This window comes from Sinocyclocheilus rhinocerous, unplaced genomic scaffold (genome assembly GCF_001515625.1).
Source record: "Sinocyclocheilus rhinocerous isolate Xijiao unplaced genomic scaffold, SAMN03320098_v1.1 scaffold191, whole genome shotgun sequence".
NCBI classification, from domain to species: domain Eukaryota; kingdom Metazoa; phylum Chordata; class Actinopteri; order Cypriniformes; family Cyprinidae; genus Sinocyclocheilus; species Sinocyclocheilus rhinocerous.
The window spans coordinates 588,719-603,839 of NW_015625580.1; the positions used below are offsets into that span (position 1 = coordinate 588,719).

Genomic DNA, 15,121 nt, shown 5'->3' on the forward strand with positions numbered 1-15,121 from the left:
TCTTGGGATTTAAGAATCGATATCGTTCCGTAAAAATGAGAATCGATTAATATCGAGATATCGATATTTTTTTACCCAGCCCTAATTTCTATGTATTTTGCTATATTTATGAGAATTTGGTTGTCTGTTAGATTTTATTCTGATCAGTTTACTGTTGATTACCTTGAACTGTCCTTGGTTTGATGGGTGGTAATGTGATGTCATATGAATTAGCCATTAGAAAACATAATTTTTGCTAAACATCCTAAAATTATTTATTACAAGTAGATCACAATAAGTAATGTTACAAACAATGAAGCTCTACTAGCTACTTAAAACAGCGATTTTACCTCCTCATTGCTGAGAAATATAATGAAGCGATCCAGTATTGAATCTGTTTTATTAATAAAGTGTTTCTGTGCTTCTGGATGTTTGTGTGTCTGCGCATTACGATCTCTGATCTCTCTCTCTCGGTGCGAGTGATGTGTTTGTGTGCGTCAATACCAAAAGCAGCGCATTAATATAGAACGGTGATTAAATTGACTTGGAACTACCTGTGCATTAAAGGGTTTTAATGCATACCTGCCAGCCAATCAGAATTGAGTATTCAAACAGACCATGGTAAAAATGTTTATAATGTGTTTTAGAGTTACTTTGTCAATTGTCTGTATTTGTTTTAGAGATTGGGACTAAATAACACAGCTGATCTCTTTTCCACAGCCTTGGCACAAAACACGTCACACAAGAGGAGAACCATTTGATGGAAGAAAAGAAAAAGAAAAAGCAAGAGGAAAAGAAAAAGAAGGAAGCTGCTCAGAAAAAGGTCAGTTTCTTTCCTGTGACCCACAAGCTTTCACATAGTATCTTTACTTGCATCCTTCTTCTAAAAGCCGCTTAGCGGACACCTTACTGAGTCCGTCATAAGCTTCTGAAACATCTTCACCAATGTAAACCACAGGTACCAAACGGGACACCTAGAGCTCACAACAATCTGTTTGGCATCTGCCTTTGAAGCTCTGTTCAAACACAGACAGTTATTATGGTGCTCACTTCTTAGACATCGTCATGGAGTTACAAAGCCAGTGTTCTCATCTTGCTTTAACTAATGCAACTTTCACTGAGTTTACACAGGCCACATCCTGCTGCTCTTTGGATTGATTTAGCACCAGACATTCAGCTAGATCTCTATTTAGCATTATACTGAAATAGTTAATCAATCAATTATAATCAATCTAATGTTTTCCAAGATTTATGGTCCACTAGTCATTTCTACTCTATGAAGCTTTTGTACGCTGGACCTGTGAAAATGTTCATTTCTATCTACCTTTGTTCTTCCCTTACAGGCTGCTGAACAGAAAACCAAAGGTCAGTTATGATTCTCTTTGCAATGCTGCACTGAAGCATGAAGTTAAAAAAATGTTTAGGATCTTCTCCATATACATATGTTTGTACCACATGCATCTCCTCAAACACTACTAGAGTGGCAAAAGAAAAAGTTGCATGTGCTCCAGAAATGTAAAATGCTAACTGGCTAGTGCATCTTTATAACGTGAGGGTAGAGAAGAGGTGAACCGTACATTTGATCGGGGTTTGTGCAGTTATTTACTGTATGTGGGCGAACCGAATTAATTGGAACAAGACAGTGCAACAGTTGGTAGAGACCAATCGGCCATGTTTGCGAACTGCTGAGTGATTTAGACATTTGTGCTTTTGAACATTTAAAAGGTAAATGATATTGAGCAGTTGTAACTGTCCCTGTAGTAAATCAGGATTATATTCCTTAATGTAATGTTGACTTATTTGTAATGACTCATTCACAAACATGGTGCTACACATAAAATATTTTACGTACATTGTTCACAGTTTTTATTAGTATTGTTATTGTAATTGTTAGTTATTGTAATTTAATAAAATTATGAATTTTTACAAATAAAATCTGTGTCTGGGACAAGTATAAAACTATAAAATCTATACATTGAAAGCATTTGCAAAGTAGACAATTAAATGGAGAAAAGTTTTACAAAAAGAACAAAGCTGAAAAAAAATTAACCACTAGGACATAAAAGTTCTTGTAGTTGAAGAAAAAGACACCCATTAATTCAATTGTATCTGTCCTATGTTAGTCTCAGTTAAATCATTGTTGAACAGCAGGTCTAAGACATGATCCAAATTAAAGGAGAAGTGAGAGTGACAGCACTGGAAGAGAGACAGCGAGAGCAAGAGAGGAAATTATGTACTGACGTGTATGGTTCAGGACTCCTCGCCCCATAGGACAGGTTACGCCCCCTTCATTGAGAGGGGTGAGGTATGAGGCAGTAACTTTAAGACAGCAGAAAGGGCTTTTTTAGGGCTGTCGTGGGGCAGATGGGAGAGGGGCTTATGTCATGTGAGGGATAGACAGTCATAAATCTCATTAGAGCATCTGCTAATTCTGGAACTCTCAAACATCAGACTTGACGCAGGAAGAAATGCTGGTTTAGTGCTCACAGGGACCTTCCATTGCAAAATACTCTTTGTCCTTCTTTCACACTTTCATCCCCCAAATTTCTTTATCACTGTGTGAGTCAACGCTGAGAATCTTTAGTTTCTTTAATCAGGGTGCTCTAGGGGCATTTGCAGAGTTCTGCTAATTAGATCTAATATGGTTTTGCTTTGTTTCACATCTTTCTTTATCCCCTCTTGGGCCACGCTTCCTAAGCACACATTATCTTCAGCTGATAAGGATATGTCTCTTCCTTCTTCCTGTTAGATCTTGAATTCGGCTGACCTGTTGCTGGGTGGCTCGACGTGTGTTAGATTTCTTCTGCGTAAAGAATAGTAAGATAGACCAAAGTGCTTGTTTGTGGAAAAGGATTTGTCGAAGGTGATAGTGTAGCATAACCCTCCTGGAGCGATGTTGACCTTTATGTGTCTAAGCCTTCTAAACTCAAGATATTGTCTGTGTGACGGATCTCTTATAATCTGACAAATGTGATACAAATAAATAGATACAGTGATCTGAGAACTGTGCCAAATGATTTTCCTTGTTAATGTGGGTTTTGTTTATTAAAGTTTTATGGATGTGCAAAAATGCACAAGGTAGTGGGCTGTTTGAACAATTAGTTGGTCTTAAAGGGATAGTGCACCCAAAAATGAATTTTCTGGAGTTGTTTCAAAACTGTATGTATGACTTTTTTTTCTTCTGTAGAACATAAAAGAAGATATTTTAAGAAAATATCATTTTAAGAAAGATATTTAGAAAAAAAAAATGAGTCTCATTTTTCTGCTCCTACAGTGGAAATAAATTGTTTGGTTTCCAACGTTCTTCAAAATATCAATTCAAAATATTGACAGAATTTATAAATTTTTGGGTTAACTATCCCTTTTAAGGAAGCTCTGTATATCTAGACTGGTTTAGAGCATGTCTATCACATGCCAGATGTGTTTTTAAGATGTATAGATGCTAATCTCACTTGTTCAGTGGGGTAACTGACAAAATGACTGAATTATGCAACCAAAATCATCAGTCATTATAAGCACAGAGACCTACATGGTAATAACAGCATGCGATTTGAAGACTGACAGTTATTGTCGTGAAATTTGTTAAAGGGGTCATATGATGCGATTTCAAATTTTCCTTTCTCTTTGAAGTGTTACAAGCTCTTGGTGCATAAAGAAGATCTGTTGGATGTTTAGTCATGTTTAGGTATAACATTTAGGTATAACACATTTATATATGTTTTAGGTTATGTTTAGTAGGTCCTTCAAGATATCTTGGTGAGGTGTCCAAGTCACAACATCTAACTACTGGGGTGCCTCAGGGCTCAGTTCTTGGACCACTTCTCTTCTCTGTCTACATGGCATCACTAGGTTCTGTCATTCAGAAACATGGCTTTTCATATCACTGCTATGCTGATGACACTCAACTCTACCTCTCATTCCATCCTGATTCAAAAAGGCGGGGCATAGAGGAGAAACAATAATGTACAGTATGTGGAAAATAATGTTGTTTTTTTACTTTAAACCGCATAAACACATTTCATTACACCAAATACACAAAATAATGTTCTTTTTAGCAGCATCATATGACCCCTTTAAAGCTGTGAAGTTTGAAGGCTCAACACAACTTCTTTTAGTCTTTCAGCGTGCTCAAGCGCTCTCTGTGAAGTTAGTATAAATGCACAAACATCGCTTAATCACAGAAAAATTGTGATTATGCTCTGCACTGCAAATCCCTTTAAAGCACTGCCACTACAAACATTAAAGCCACATAAAAAGAAAAAAAAAGTAGTTGACCTCACTTATTGCCCACTAGTTGACCATTTTGACCGTGCCTCCTTCTAGTAAAAAGTATATTGAATATGTGCTGCTCACTGAGTGTTGAATGGACATTTTAAATTCGGTATGATGTCACCTAAAGAGCGTTTGCATCATTAGAGAAAGGTGAAGCTAAGCTCTGAGGCATGAAGGTTTGGAGAGACTCCTGGAGGAAGCGGCGCTGTGCTTTGGTACAGAGTGAGCAGTAGATGACTGCAGAGCCAACTTTTTATTTTCAAGAGAGGCCCAGGAGGCCCCACACAGGGGCACATGCACACACACAACCTGGAGAAATTCACAGGGAAGTGCTCTTGCCGAACTGATTATTTTTGTGGAATGAACAGAGCGAAAAAAAGAGAAATAACAGAAGAAAAAAGTTTGATGGAAAGCCGCCGTAGGTGTCTGTGTCAGTGGAGGAAGAGAGTGATGGAACTGTGTGTAAGAAAGAGTGAGAACCTGCTTAAGTTTTCTGTCAGCTCAAGTCTCTTTGTTTTGGCCGCAAAGAAACTCAAAGACCTCGGCAGATATTCAGGCAACTGAAAAAATCCTCCTTTCACCTCTCCTTTTACTCCCAAGCTATTTCTTTCTCTTTCACTTTCTAACTCATTGTCTTATCTCAATCTCATACACACATATCTCATGGACTAATCAGGTTTGCTGCTGGTTTTTGATGTGCTAAACCAGATATTTCAGTTGTTTCTGCTCTTTTTTTCGGTTCAGGCACCCTTTTTCCACTTCAGCAACAGGTACTTTGTCTTGCACACTTATTTTATACTTTTGGTTGCCTTTAACATACCATTTGCCCTACTTTTCAGTAATAAAGAAGCTGGTTGTCTAAATAAGCATAAACTCTGAGATTGTCATTTTTATAATGTGGTCTGACCCACTTGACAGGTCAGTTTCGGTTTGAATCCAATTATGATATTGGGATACTTTGAAATGTATTGAATTTTTACATATGCGTTGTATCTTGAGGAATGTGATTGAGTGGGTACTGTTTAATTGGGACATAGTGGTTTGTGTACACTAATTGCTGGATTTACGAAGGTTTGCACTCTGCATGTCATCAAATCTTGAAAGATTCTAAAAAGAGTTTTATTAGAGTCATGCAGTAGCAAGAAACCAGCTCAGCCTCAATCACAAGTCTAGGCTATATTATACTTTTCAATAGAGCCATACCATGAACATTTTTGCTTATTTCTTTTAGTGTGGACCGTGAAACCCATATTTTCTTCTAATTGTATCTCAACTAGTAGGGCATGGTGCTAGCAACACTTGGATCATAGGTTCTATTCTCAGAAAACTCACATACTGAGAAACAATATCTGGTAGTTATTGAGAATGAAGTATCTTAATTTTGTCAGTGATTCTTTACAATATTTTGCTGAGACTGCTGTGCCACTATTTGAATGGCATTGTATTGTATTGCAGTTTTATTGATTTTTGACTCACTCCTAAACCTCAGGAAAGCATGAGCAGCAACTCTTTTTATTGTTCAGACATCCTTGTTTGTATTGCAGCCCGTTCGCACCAGTAACTGTTACGATAACTATAAAGTTTTATTAATAATGACACAGAGGAACAATATAGTTGGGATAACTTCAGAATTATTTTTTTCTCCAGCTGATGAATGATAAAAACTTGGACAGCCAATCAGAACCCACCTGATTTAAGTGGCAGACAACATACCTGCAGCATGCACTTATAGTAAACAGAACTTTGTTCATTGGTGTGGATGCTAATATCGCAATAGTTATCGTTATTTGTGTAAACATCCTTTAGTCTGTTTGATATGGCAATCAGGAGCAGTTCTAGAGGGGTCCATTACCCAGCAGGCCTACGTCAGGCTGAACATCAACACAGGTTGTTTGTCAGTTAACACCTGCTCTACTTTAAGGACCTGCTCATTACAGCACTTTCCTATGCCATATTTGCCGAGTTAGGCCATCGTTAATTACTGCTAATGACTCAGTCTGGCTGTTCGTCCTTGAGTTCCTCTGTTCGTAAGGAGGAGTTTGATCCCCTGAGACCTTGGCATCCGCTGTACGGGCAGAGTACAGGCTGCTGCTCCATGAGTCCTTACCCAGACAGCCCATCTGAGAGGGCAGCCGCTACCCACTGTGTGCATGCAGAGCAGCAGAGAGATGACTCATGGCCTAGTGAAGCATGGTTTTTGGATGCTTCTTTTCAAGCTCTGAACTTGCTTTTTAGAAATTCACTTTGTTGTTACTAAAACGTCTCTTGGCAGTAACACAGGCACCAAATTAAGTGCCACTTTTCCCCCGGCAGGAGGCTGGTGCTATAGCTGGCGTCCCATTTGAAACAGTCTTGTGCCTTTCTGTTATTGAAAAGGCATTGTGATTAATTTTATTTGTTATATATTTAATTAAAATGTATTAGTGATTTATATAACAGTGTATATAATTTATTTATTTATATTATAACTTAGTTTTATATATATATATATATATATTATTTATTTTATGGACGCTGTTAATTTGTTAACTACTTGAATCAGGTCTCTGAATTAAATGACTTTGGATGGTGGAATGTTCTCAAAACGTGATATGAAACAATTTGATTTGACATTTTTTTGTTGTATATGCAGTAACATAATCTTGTTTATCTGTATCTAATATAGTATTATTTTATTTTCCAACATCCTCTTAGGGCAGTCCATTTACATGCAAGTTTTTAAAGATTTTTTCACTGCTCGTTTTAGTAACAGATTTGATCCTTTTCTCATTTAGTAAATTACACAAACACTTTGCATTATATGGTAAGTTGCAGCCTAATAATGGAGCTTTATTGTACTGAGATGCCCTCATGGAGTCAGTGGGATGAAATGGGCTTCTCGGTTTCTTAGACTTTCACTCTGAGTCAATTCTGTAAAGCAAAGATCCCCAAATATAATGAGACCTTTACAAAGGATCCCAGAAATAAGAAGTGGCATATATTATAAATCCATCTATTTTCATCAGTAGTAAAACGAATATACTTTTTAATTCTGCCTTTAATTCTGTCAAATTTGAACGTCACCTGCATGACATGTAGTTTTCTGTGCTTTGCTTTGACCCCCTCTTCACGTTTGGTTTCCCATAGCAAGAGTTTTTGATTGTGTGTTTCTTCTCTTGTACAAATCACGACAACACATGTGCTGAGCATGTAAATGTCCTGTAAGCTGTCGTTCCAACTTTTTGTTAAAGTCTCTTCTATGTAACAGCAGACGCAGTTTGAATTTCAAAAAAGAAACTTTCCACATTCACATACGTGTAAGTCAGCAGCGTTGCAGGAGAGTCAGTGTTTCTCTGAGAAACATCAGGCTCTAAAAAGAAGCTCCGCTGATTTGAATAGAGAACCAAAGACACTGCGGTTGAATTGGTGCACTTGTACAAAGGTAACTTTTTTTTTTTTTTTACAACATTCCACAAATGGTGATGCAAATCCTCACCAATATGCTGATGCCTTCCTGCTTTCTTTTCTTTAGGTTTTTGCACTGCTGCATGTATGTGTGCGTGAAAGGATAGCACAATTTACTCTGCCCGATTACATTTATTTTATTGAAAATTGACTTTTACTACAATTACTACAAGGAGAGTCGCGGATCAAGCAGCTAATCTGACAAATTTAGGCCTTTTGTTTAGTCTTTCCATCAAAATATAATTGTATCTTCAGGTGCACGTCTTTTTTGTCGAATGTCAATTTAACTTGGCACTGTGCAAAAAGTAGTGAACATTTGTTGTTTAATAAACAGCTTTGTAGAACTGGGTTTTAGGCCAATGAGATTTGACTGTGGGCGGGGCTACCAAGTGCGACAGGACAGAAATGGAAATCAAGCGATCGGCAAAATGCCATGCTGCTTGTTGCGCACAGGTTAACACAGAAGAGAACATTGTATCACATGCTGCTGTTATTTTATCATATTGTGACTGGTCAGGACTCGGTGTGAGACCTGCTGCTGTTGCTGAATTTCTCGCATGGTCGATTTCTGATTTGGAGTGTGTGTGTGTCTGTATGTGTTTGAAACGCTGGAGGTGGTGTGTTTGTGTGTGGAGAGACCGAGACTTTCTCTGACTGGGTCAGTATTTATAGCCTGCCTCAGGCAGTGCAGCCTTCCGCCATCTTGTCTTTTTGCCTGCCGTGTGTGTATGATCTCCCTTTAAAAATGACTCTTCTTATAAGCGTTCTGTCCTTGAGTGTGTGTGTTTAAAAGTGTGGCTGATCACTTTCTGCGTAGAAGCCCTGCTATAGCAGTAATAGTAGAACAAAGGGATGGTGGGGAAAGCACCGAATGGCTTATAATAGAGCTGTCTGTCTTCATAATGTTCCTATCTGAATGTCAAACAGTTTGGTGGAATGTGGAGTGAAAGAACGCAGACACATACGTACCAGTAGCACAGGTCAGGTGAGCCGAGCTCCGGTATCTGCTCCACAGGCTGTACCTGCTCATCTTCACTAATTCCAGCCTAGGGTGTCCGATGCGGCAGGTTACTGTGCGGTTCCTCAGTGTTTAGCAATTAGTGGTGCTTCATCCCAGATTAGAGGCTTGTGCATATTGCTTTGGTTTAAGAAGTGTCCTCAGTCCAGAGATAGCAGATTCCCTAGTGAAATTTGTGGCCTCATTGCTATGATGCAATGTTGGGAAAGTTACGTTGAGACAAAGCTAATCATAATTTGAAGTATTTAAACTACAGCCTTTATGAACCTCTTTATGAAGTAGCTGGCTACACTTACAAGTTACTAAATGCTTTTTGTTTTTAACCAACTACATTTCAGCCATTTAAGAGGACAATATTTATTCATTTTTATAACTGTCAAAGAAAATTAGAGCAGTATTTATCTGGCACGAAAGCATTAAGGATCTTAAATACAACTAATAAAATAAAATTAAATGAAGATTAGACTTGTGCCGGTATTCGGTAATGTGATATATCACGGTAATGAATATGCATGATATTGTTATCGTGGGCACTTCTAAATACCGTGAATAATTATATATTACAAATTATTCCGAATTTTGAATGAATTTTATGAATACTTTTCCCATCAACTGGTCAAAATGCACAACACCGCTGTATGCTGCGTGAAAGACGCGTGCGCACTCTGATGTAAACAAGTGCGGACGAGAAGCACATGGCGGAACATGTGAGAGACGCTCTGGATGAAAGCGCACTTTCACTCTCTGACAGCAGATGGCGCTAAACTGCAGAAATAATAATAATAATTATTATAATAATTCATTTAAATGCAGCCTTTACCCCGGAAACCCTGTAAACAAAGCAGCTGCACTACTTTCTGTTTCTGAATCGTGTTTAAATTATTTAAATAGCCATTCAGATTTGTGTATTTGCTATGATGTTCATCACAGCGCCAAATACTTAAATATTTAGACTTAATAGGCTATTTATTTTCAAACTTTTTTTTACATTTTAATCTGGACTACAACATGCCCTAGATATTGTTTGAAAGTGTTTTGATTCTTTATTGTTCGGTCACACTTTACATTAGGGCTTCATTAGTTAACATTAGTTAACTTAAACTGCCAATGAAAAATTCTTCTGAACATTTATTAATCTTAGGTATTCCAATATTTAATAACAGGATGTTAAAATCGAGAGTTGCAGCTGTGTTATTTAATGAGCTAACATGAACTAAGACTTGTATTTTTTAACAAAGATTAATAACTTATGTAGCAAATGTAGCATGTCTTATTGTAAAGTGATATCTATTGGTCTTTATAGTTCTTTTGCATTTTAATCTGTGTAAAACTTTTAACTTTATACATTTCTGTATTGCTTTATTGCATTTAAATGTTCAGTTATTTTTGTTATAAGAAAAATGTTATTAAACCTGTTATACTGTATTATGACAGCACTTTTTAAAACTAAATTTCAATATCGTGATAATACCGTATACCGTGATAAAAGCATTAGCAATTAATCGCAACATGAAAATTTGATACCGGCATATCCCTAATGAAGATACACTACTGGCCAAAAGTTGTTTTTTTTTATGTTGTATAATTTTTTTAAATTATGTTTTTGATGTTTTGTTTATTTGATTATTATTACAATTGAAAATAACGGTTTTCTGTTTTAATATATTTTAAAATGTAAATTATTCCTATGATAAGAAAGCTGACATTACCATTGCCCATTTTCAGCAGCCATTACTCCTGTCTTCAGTATCACATGATCCTTTAGAAATCATTTTAATATGCTGATTTTGTGGAAACCGTGATACATTTTTTTTAATTTTTTTTTAGGATTCTTTGCATTTATTTGAAATAAAAATATTTTGTAACATTATAAATGTCTTTACTGCCACTTTAATCAATTTAATGCATGATTGCTGAATAAAGATATATGACCCATGCTGGCAAAAGCAGTCTGAATGTGTACGATTGCTAATTACAAATGCTAATTACGAGCTGCAGGCAAAACAAGTGAAAAATGGTTTGGTTGAATTTGTGTTTTTCACAAAAATTACTTCATTAAGCTCTAATCTAGCGATCTCAATGCTACACATAGTAATGAAACATCTAAAATTATCTTTATTTGTATGTTTTCTGAGAGTTCTACCTTCTTTGTTTTAAAAAGTAGTGTTTCTCCATCGAAGCAAAGCAAATTAAGTGTGGGACTTGATTGATGTTAAGAGAGCTAAGAACGATAAGCCACAAAAAAGATCTTCTTACTCGCGCTGACTGAGACATGCGAAGTGTGCGCACAAAGACGCCTCTCAGACAGCGCACGATCCCAATATACACATACACACAGAATTACAGTATTTCAAAATATCTGTCTTGGCGAGTATTCATGCAAACATAATCTGTTATGTCTTAAGTGAAATGTTGGGGTCTTGGGGAAAAACATCTTATATAATAACATGTGTAACATTATATTAGATCCGTGCATTACAGTAGGTCTTGATATATAGGCTGTCTGTCTCATTAATGTTAATTAAACAATAAAAGAAAAGCGATCACTCAGTGCTCTTGACTGAACTACTGTATTTGTAATGAATACACTAAAGACTATGCAGTGATTTTTACATATGATTATTTGTTTTTACTTGAATGATTCTGTTTAGATATAAAATGATATCTTTAGTTTGTATTTTTAATAAAGAAGATAAAATAACAAAATATATTATGATTAATATAGTAATTATTATTAAGGAAGTAATTGGAGGAAAGGATGAATCGTGATGCATAGAGAATCGTTTTACAGTCGAATCGTTACCCTCTGAATCGGAATCGAATCGAATTGTGTGGCAGGTGAAGATTCACACCTCTAGTCGCAATAACATATGTGATTGGTCAAAACACCCCACGAGGTGCATTGTGGTATCATGGGGAAAAAGTTGAACATATATTTTTCCTATATATTGGTGTGTGCCGAATTTGGTGGTATTACCAGAGATTTTAAGGTATGGTTGCTAGGGCTGGGTTTTGACACAAATTTCACAATTCGATTAGATTCTCATTCACAAGCTTTCGATTTGATTCCAAATTCGATTCGATTCAATATAGATTATTTTGGATATATATCTGGTACACATGCAAAATTTTCTCAAGGGAAAAAAATCTCTTAACTAATGCTGTAAAATATACATGAGAGTAGGGCTGCACGATAAATCGTATGCGATATTTAACGCGCATCTTGTCAGAAAGCATGCGATTTATCGTGCAGCCCTACATGAGAGTCAGTTGGTACTACATAACTATAATATTGAAGGTTAAAACTGACTGATTTTTTAGGCTATACAACTGCTTAAATTATACTTAATTAAGTTTTTATAATAAAAGTTACAATTACATAATATATATTTCTACTTCAATTCGTTTTTTAAAATATAAACATTTAAATGGTGGCTATCATAAAAAAATATAAATTTTAATTTTGAAGAACAGTAAACGATTACATGAGACAGGATACGGATTGTAAAGTTGTGCTCTTTCTTTTAACTTACCTTCGGATGTTTAGTCATGTTTATTTTGTGCTGAAACTGGTATTAATGTGGAGGAGATGATCAGAGTTCACATGTGCCTCGCGCTGTCGCTTTTATTGAACTGAGGCGCGCCGCGTTACAGCGATCACTCCACAAAACAGCGCCAAAACAGCATTTATTGTTTGAATACTGCAATACAATGGACAGAATTTGAAATCTGAGACTTTGTTTCATATTAAAAGTATCAAAGCACAATGCTTATTGCGGTATTGGATGGGAAGTGCCCTTCAATGTTCCGTCCATTAACTGAAAACAGGCTAGACCAGGGGTGTCCAAACTCGGTCCTGGAGGGCCGATTTCCTGTAGAGTTTTGCTCCAACCTGCCTCAACACACCTGCCTGGAAGTTTCTAGTATGCCTAGTAAGACCTTGATTAGCTGGTTCAGGTGTGTTTGATTAGGGTTGGAGCTAAACTCTGCAGGACACCGGCCCTCCAGGACCGAGTTTGGGCACCCCTGGTCTAGACTAATCGATTCTTGGGATTTAAGAATTGATATCGTTTCGTAAAACTGAGAATCGATTATAATCGAGATATCGATATTTTTTTACCCAGCCCTAATGGTTGCTAGGTGATTTTATTGTGGAACCTTCAGAAAACTTTAACTAGATGTTTCTCAAAATTGACTGACTCTATCGACTTCAAACAGGTGTAGCTTAGTCAGATTCCAACAAATCATAAATATTAAAGGGGTCATATGATGCTATTTCAAGTTTTCCTTTCTCTTTGGAGTGTTACAAGCTCTTGGTGCATAAAGAAGATCTGTAAAGTTGAGAATATTAAGATTCTGCTTCCAGAAGTCCCTATATGTATTGTGATGACTCAAATCTTTTTGTGAATCCAATTCATTAGGGGAGGGGTGGTGTTCATATGATGTGCGGTTAATTGAGGGTGACTATGGTAAGGATTTCTCTCTGCTCTATGCTTGTCCCATGAGGCACGTCCCCAGTCGCTCCAGTTTTCATGTAAAGCAGCTCTCAGTCTTCCTCTCATGCGGGTCTTTTCATCTCTCCGCGAGAAACCACAGGACTTAAATACAGCTGCGTATTTAAACGCCACTAATTAAGATCTCCAGACTCTTCTCGTTCCTGCAAGGTTAAACATGGAAAACGATGAGATTAGCATGATAGGTGAGCGTTATGGTGATTTCCGTGCATTGGCTTCCACTGATTTATGATCTTATGCGTGAAGCCTTAGAAACGTGTCTATTGGCAGGGTCAGGTCGCACGTCAGTCTCGGTGTAGATCGTATTAGAGCTAATCTCACTGCTGCAGGGTATTGAACTCACTGACCACGAGCTGGCTATATTGTTTGACATCTTGGGTTTGATACTGTAAAAGAAAAGATTATTCGCTTGTGCTGAAGCAGCACTAGTCAATACACAGACCACATGCAGACCTCAAGCCAATTTTATGTGGCCCGCTTGTTGAGATTCAGTTGTATTGTGGTATATCTGACACCCGAGCAGAAAACTCAGTTTCCTCATATATGCTATTTTACGATGGCTTAAGACGTGACTCAATCTAGTCATACTAATAATTTATACATTTTTTTTTTAGTCTTTTGATTTTAACTCATGCTACATAACACGCAGCTGTTTGTGAGTTAATACAACACTTATGTTTAAATTGTTTCCATCTGTATCCAAATAAAAAGGAAAATAATCAATAGAGATCAAGTGCACTACTGTTTAAAAGTTTAGGTTTGGCACTATTTTTGAATGTTTGTGAAAGCATTTGATGGCATTTGATGAAAAATACAGCAGCAACAGTAATATTGTGAAATATTATTTAATTTAAAGTAACATTTCTATTTTAATATATTTAAAAATTTAATTTATTTCTGTGAATCAAAGCTGAATTTTCAGCCTCATTACTCCGGTCTTCAGTGTCACATGATCCTTCAGAAATCATTTTAATATGCTGATTTGCTGCTCAAGAAATATAAGACATAATAAATGTCTCATGATAAGTCTATAATAATATAATAAATTCATAAGTCTGTATTATAATAAATTAAAATATTAATTAAAAAAAAAACATCTTACTGACCCCAATCTTTTAAATGGTAGTGTACCTATCATTTGTAAAGTATTAAATTAGCTTAATTATCAAAAAAAAAAAAAAAACTTTGTGGTTAATACTTTTTTTTAATATATTCTTAATATATACTAAAAAATTATTATTATTGTAAGCCGATCACTGGCCTTAAAGGTGGGGTAAGCGATTTTTCAAAAACGCTTTAGAAAACTGATTTGGGACGAATAGCAAAACAAACTTGTAAGGGGCGTGTCTACTCATGATGTGGACGAGAGAGTGTTCAGTCCAAGCCGAGCAACAGAAAGATAGAGATGGCAGATAAAAAACAAAAGAGGAAAATGTCTGTGGAACAAAAGAAGGCTTAAGGCAAGAAGTAGGACACGTGTAAATATCGGATCAGCTTTCCAGCACTGGAGAGAACTCAAGGAGCGGAAGGCCTGCGATCAGACGCCGAGGTTGCTTTGTTTCTTCTCGATAGGTGAGTAACACCGTGTCGACAACACTGGATGCGACAAAGCAGCCGTTGCTTGGACTATTTCAGAAATAGAACGGGGAATCCGTTTACTTTCGGGGATTTGTCGTGTCGGTCGTGCCGTCATCCAGTGTAGACCATAGATATGTATATATATCTATGGTGTAGACGGCATCACTGATTACACTGATTATCATAGAATTTTGTCGCGCCGCGCCACTCGTGTCCGGTGTAGACACGGTGTAACATTGGTTTTGCTTTGTTCCACAGAACTAATCGTTGCCTGGGTTGCGTACGTATGTGTGGGGCGGAGCTATCAAAATAGGGG

The 15,121-nt window shown here is 36.8% G+C and overlaps 1 protein-coding gene across 2 annotated transcripts in view; it reads left to right on the plus strand.

Annotated features, from left to right (window-relative positions):
- Positions 1-15,121, plus strand: part of LOC107753100 (trinucleotide repeat-containing gene 6C protein-like) — a 75,087-nt gene that overhangs the window by 10,537 nt on the left and 49,429 nt on the right. For both annotated transcript variants that reach the window (XM_016569216.1, XM_016569208.1), the window contains exons 2-3: positions 700-802; positions 1,323-1,344. In XM_016569216.1, the coding sequence (XP_016424702.1) occupies positions 740-802; positions 1,323-1,344 (85 nt within the window). In that variant the 5' untranslated portion in view covers positions 700-739. The remainder of the gene's footprint in view (positions 1-699; positions 803-1,322; positions 1,345-15,121) is intronic.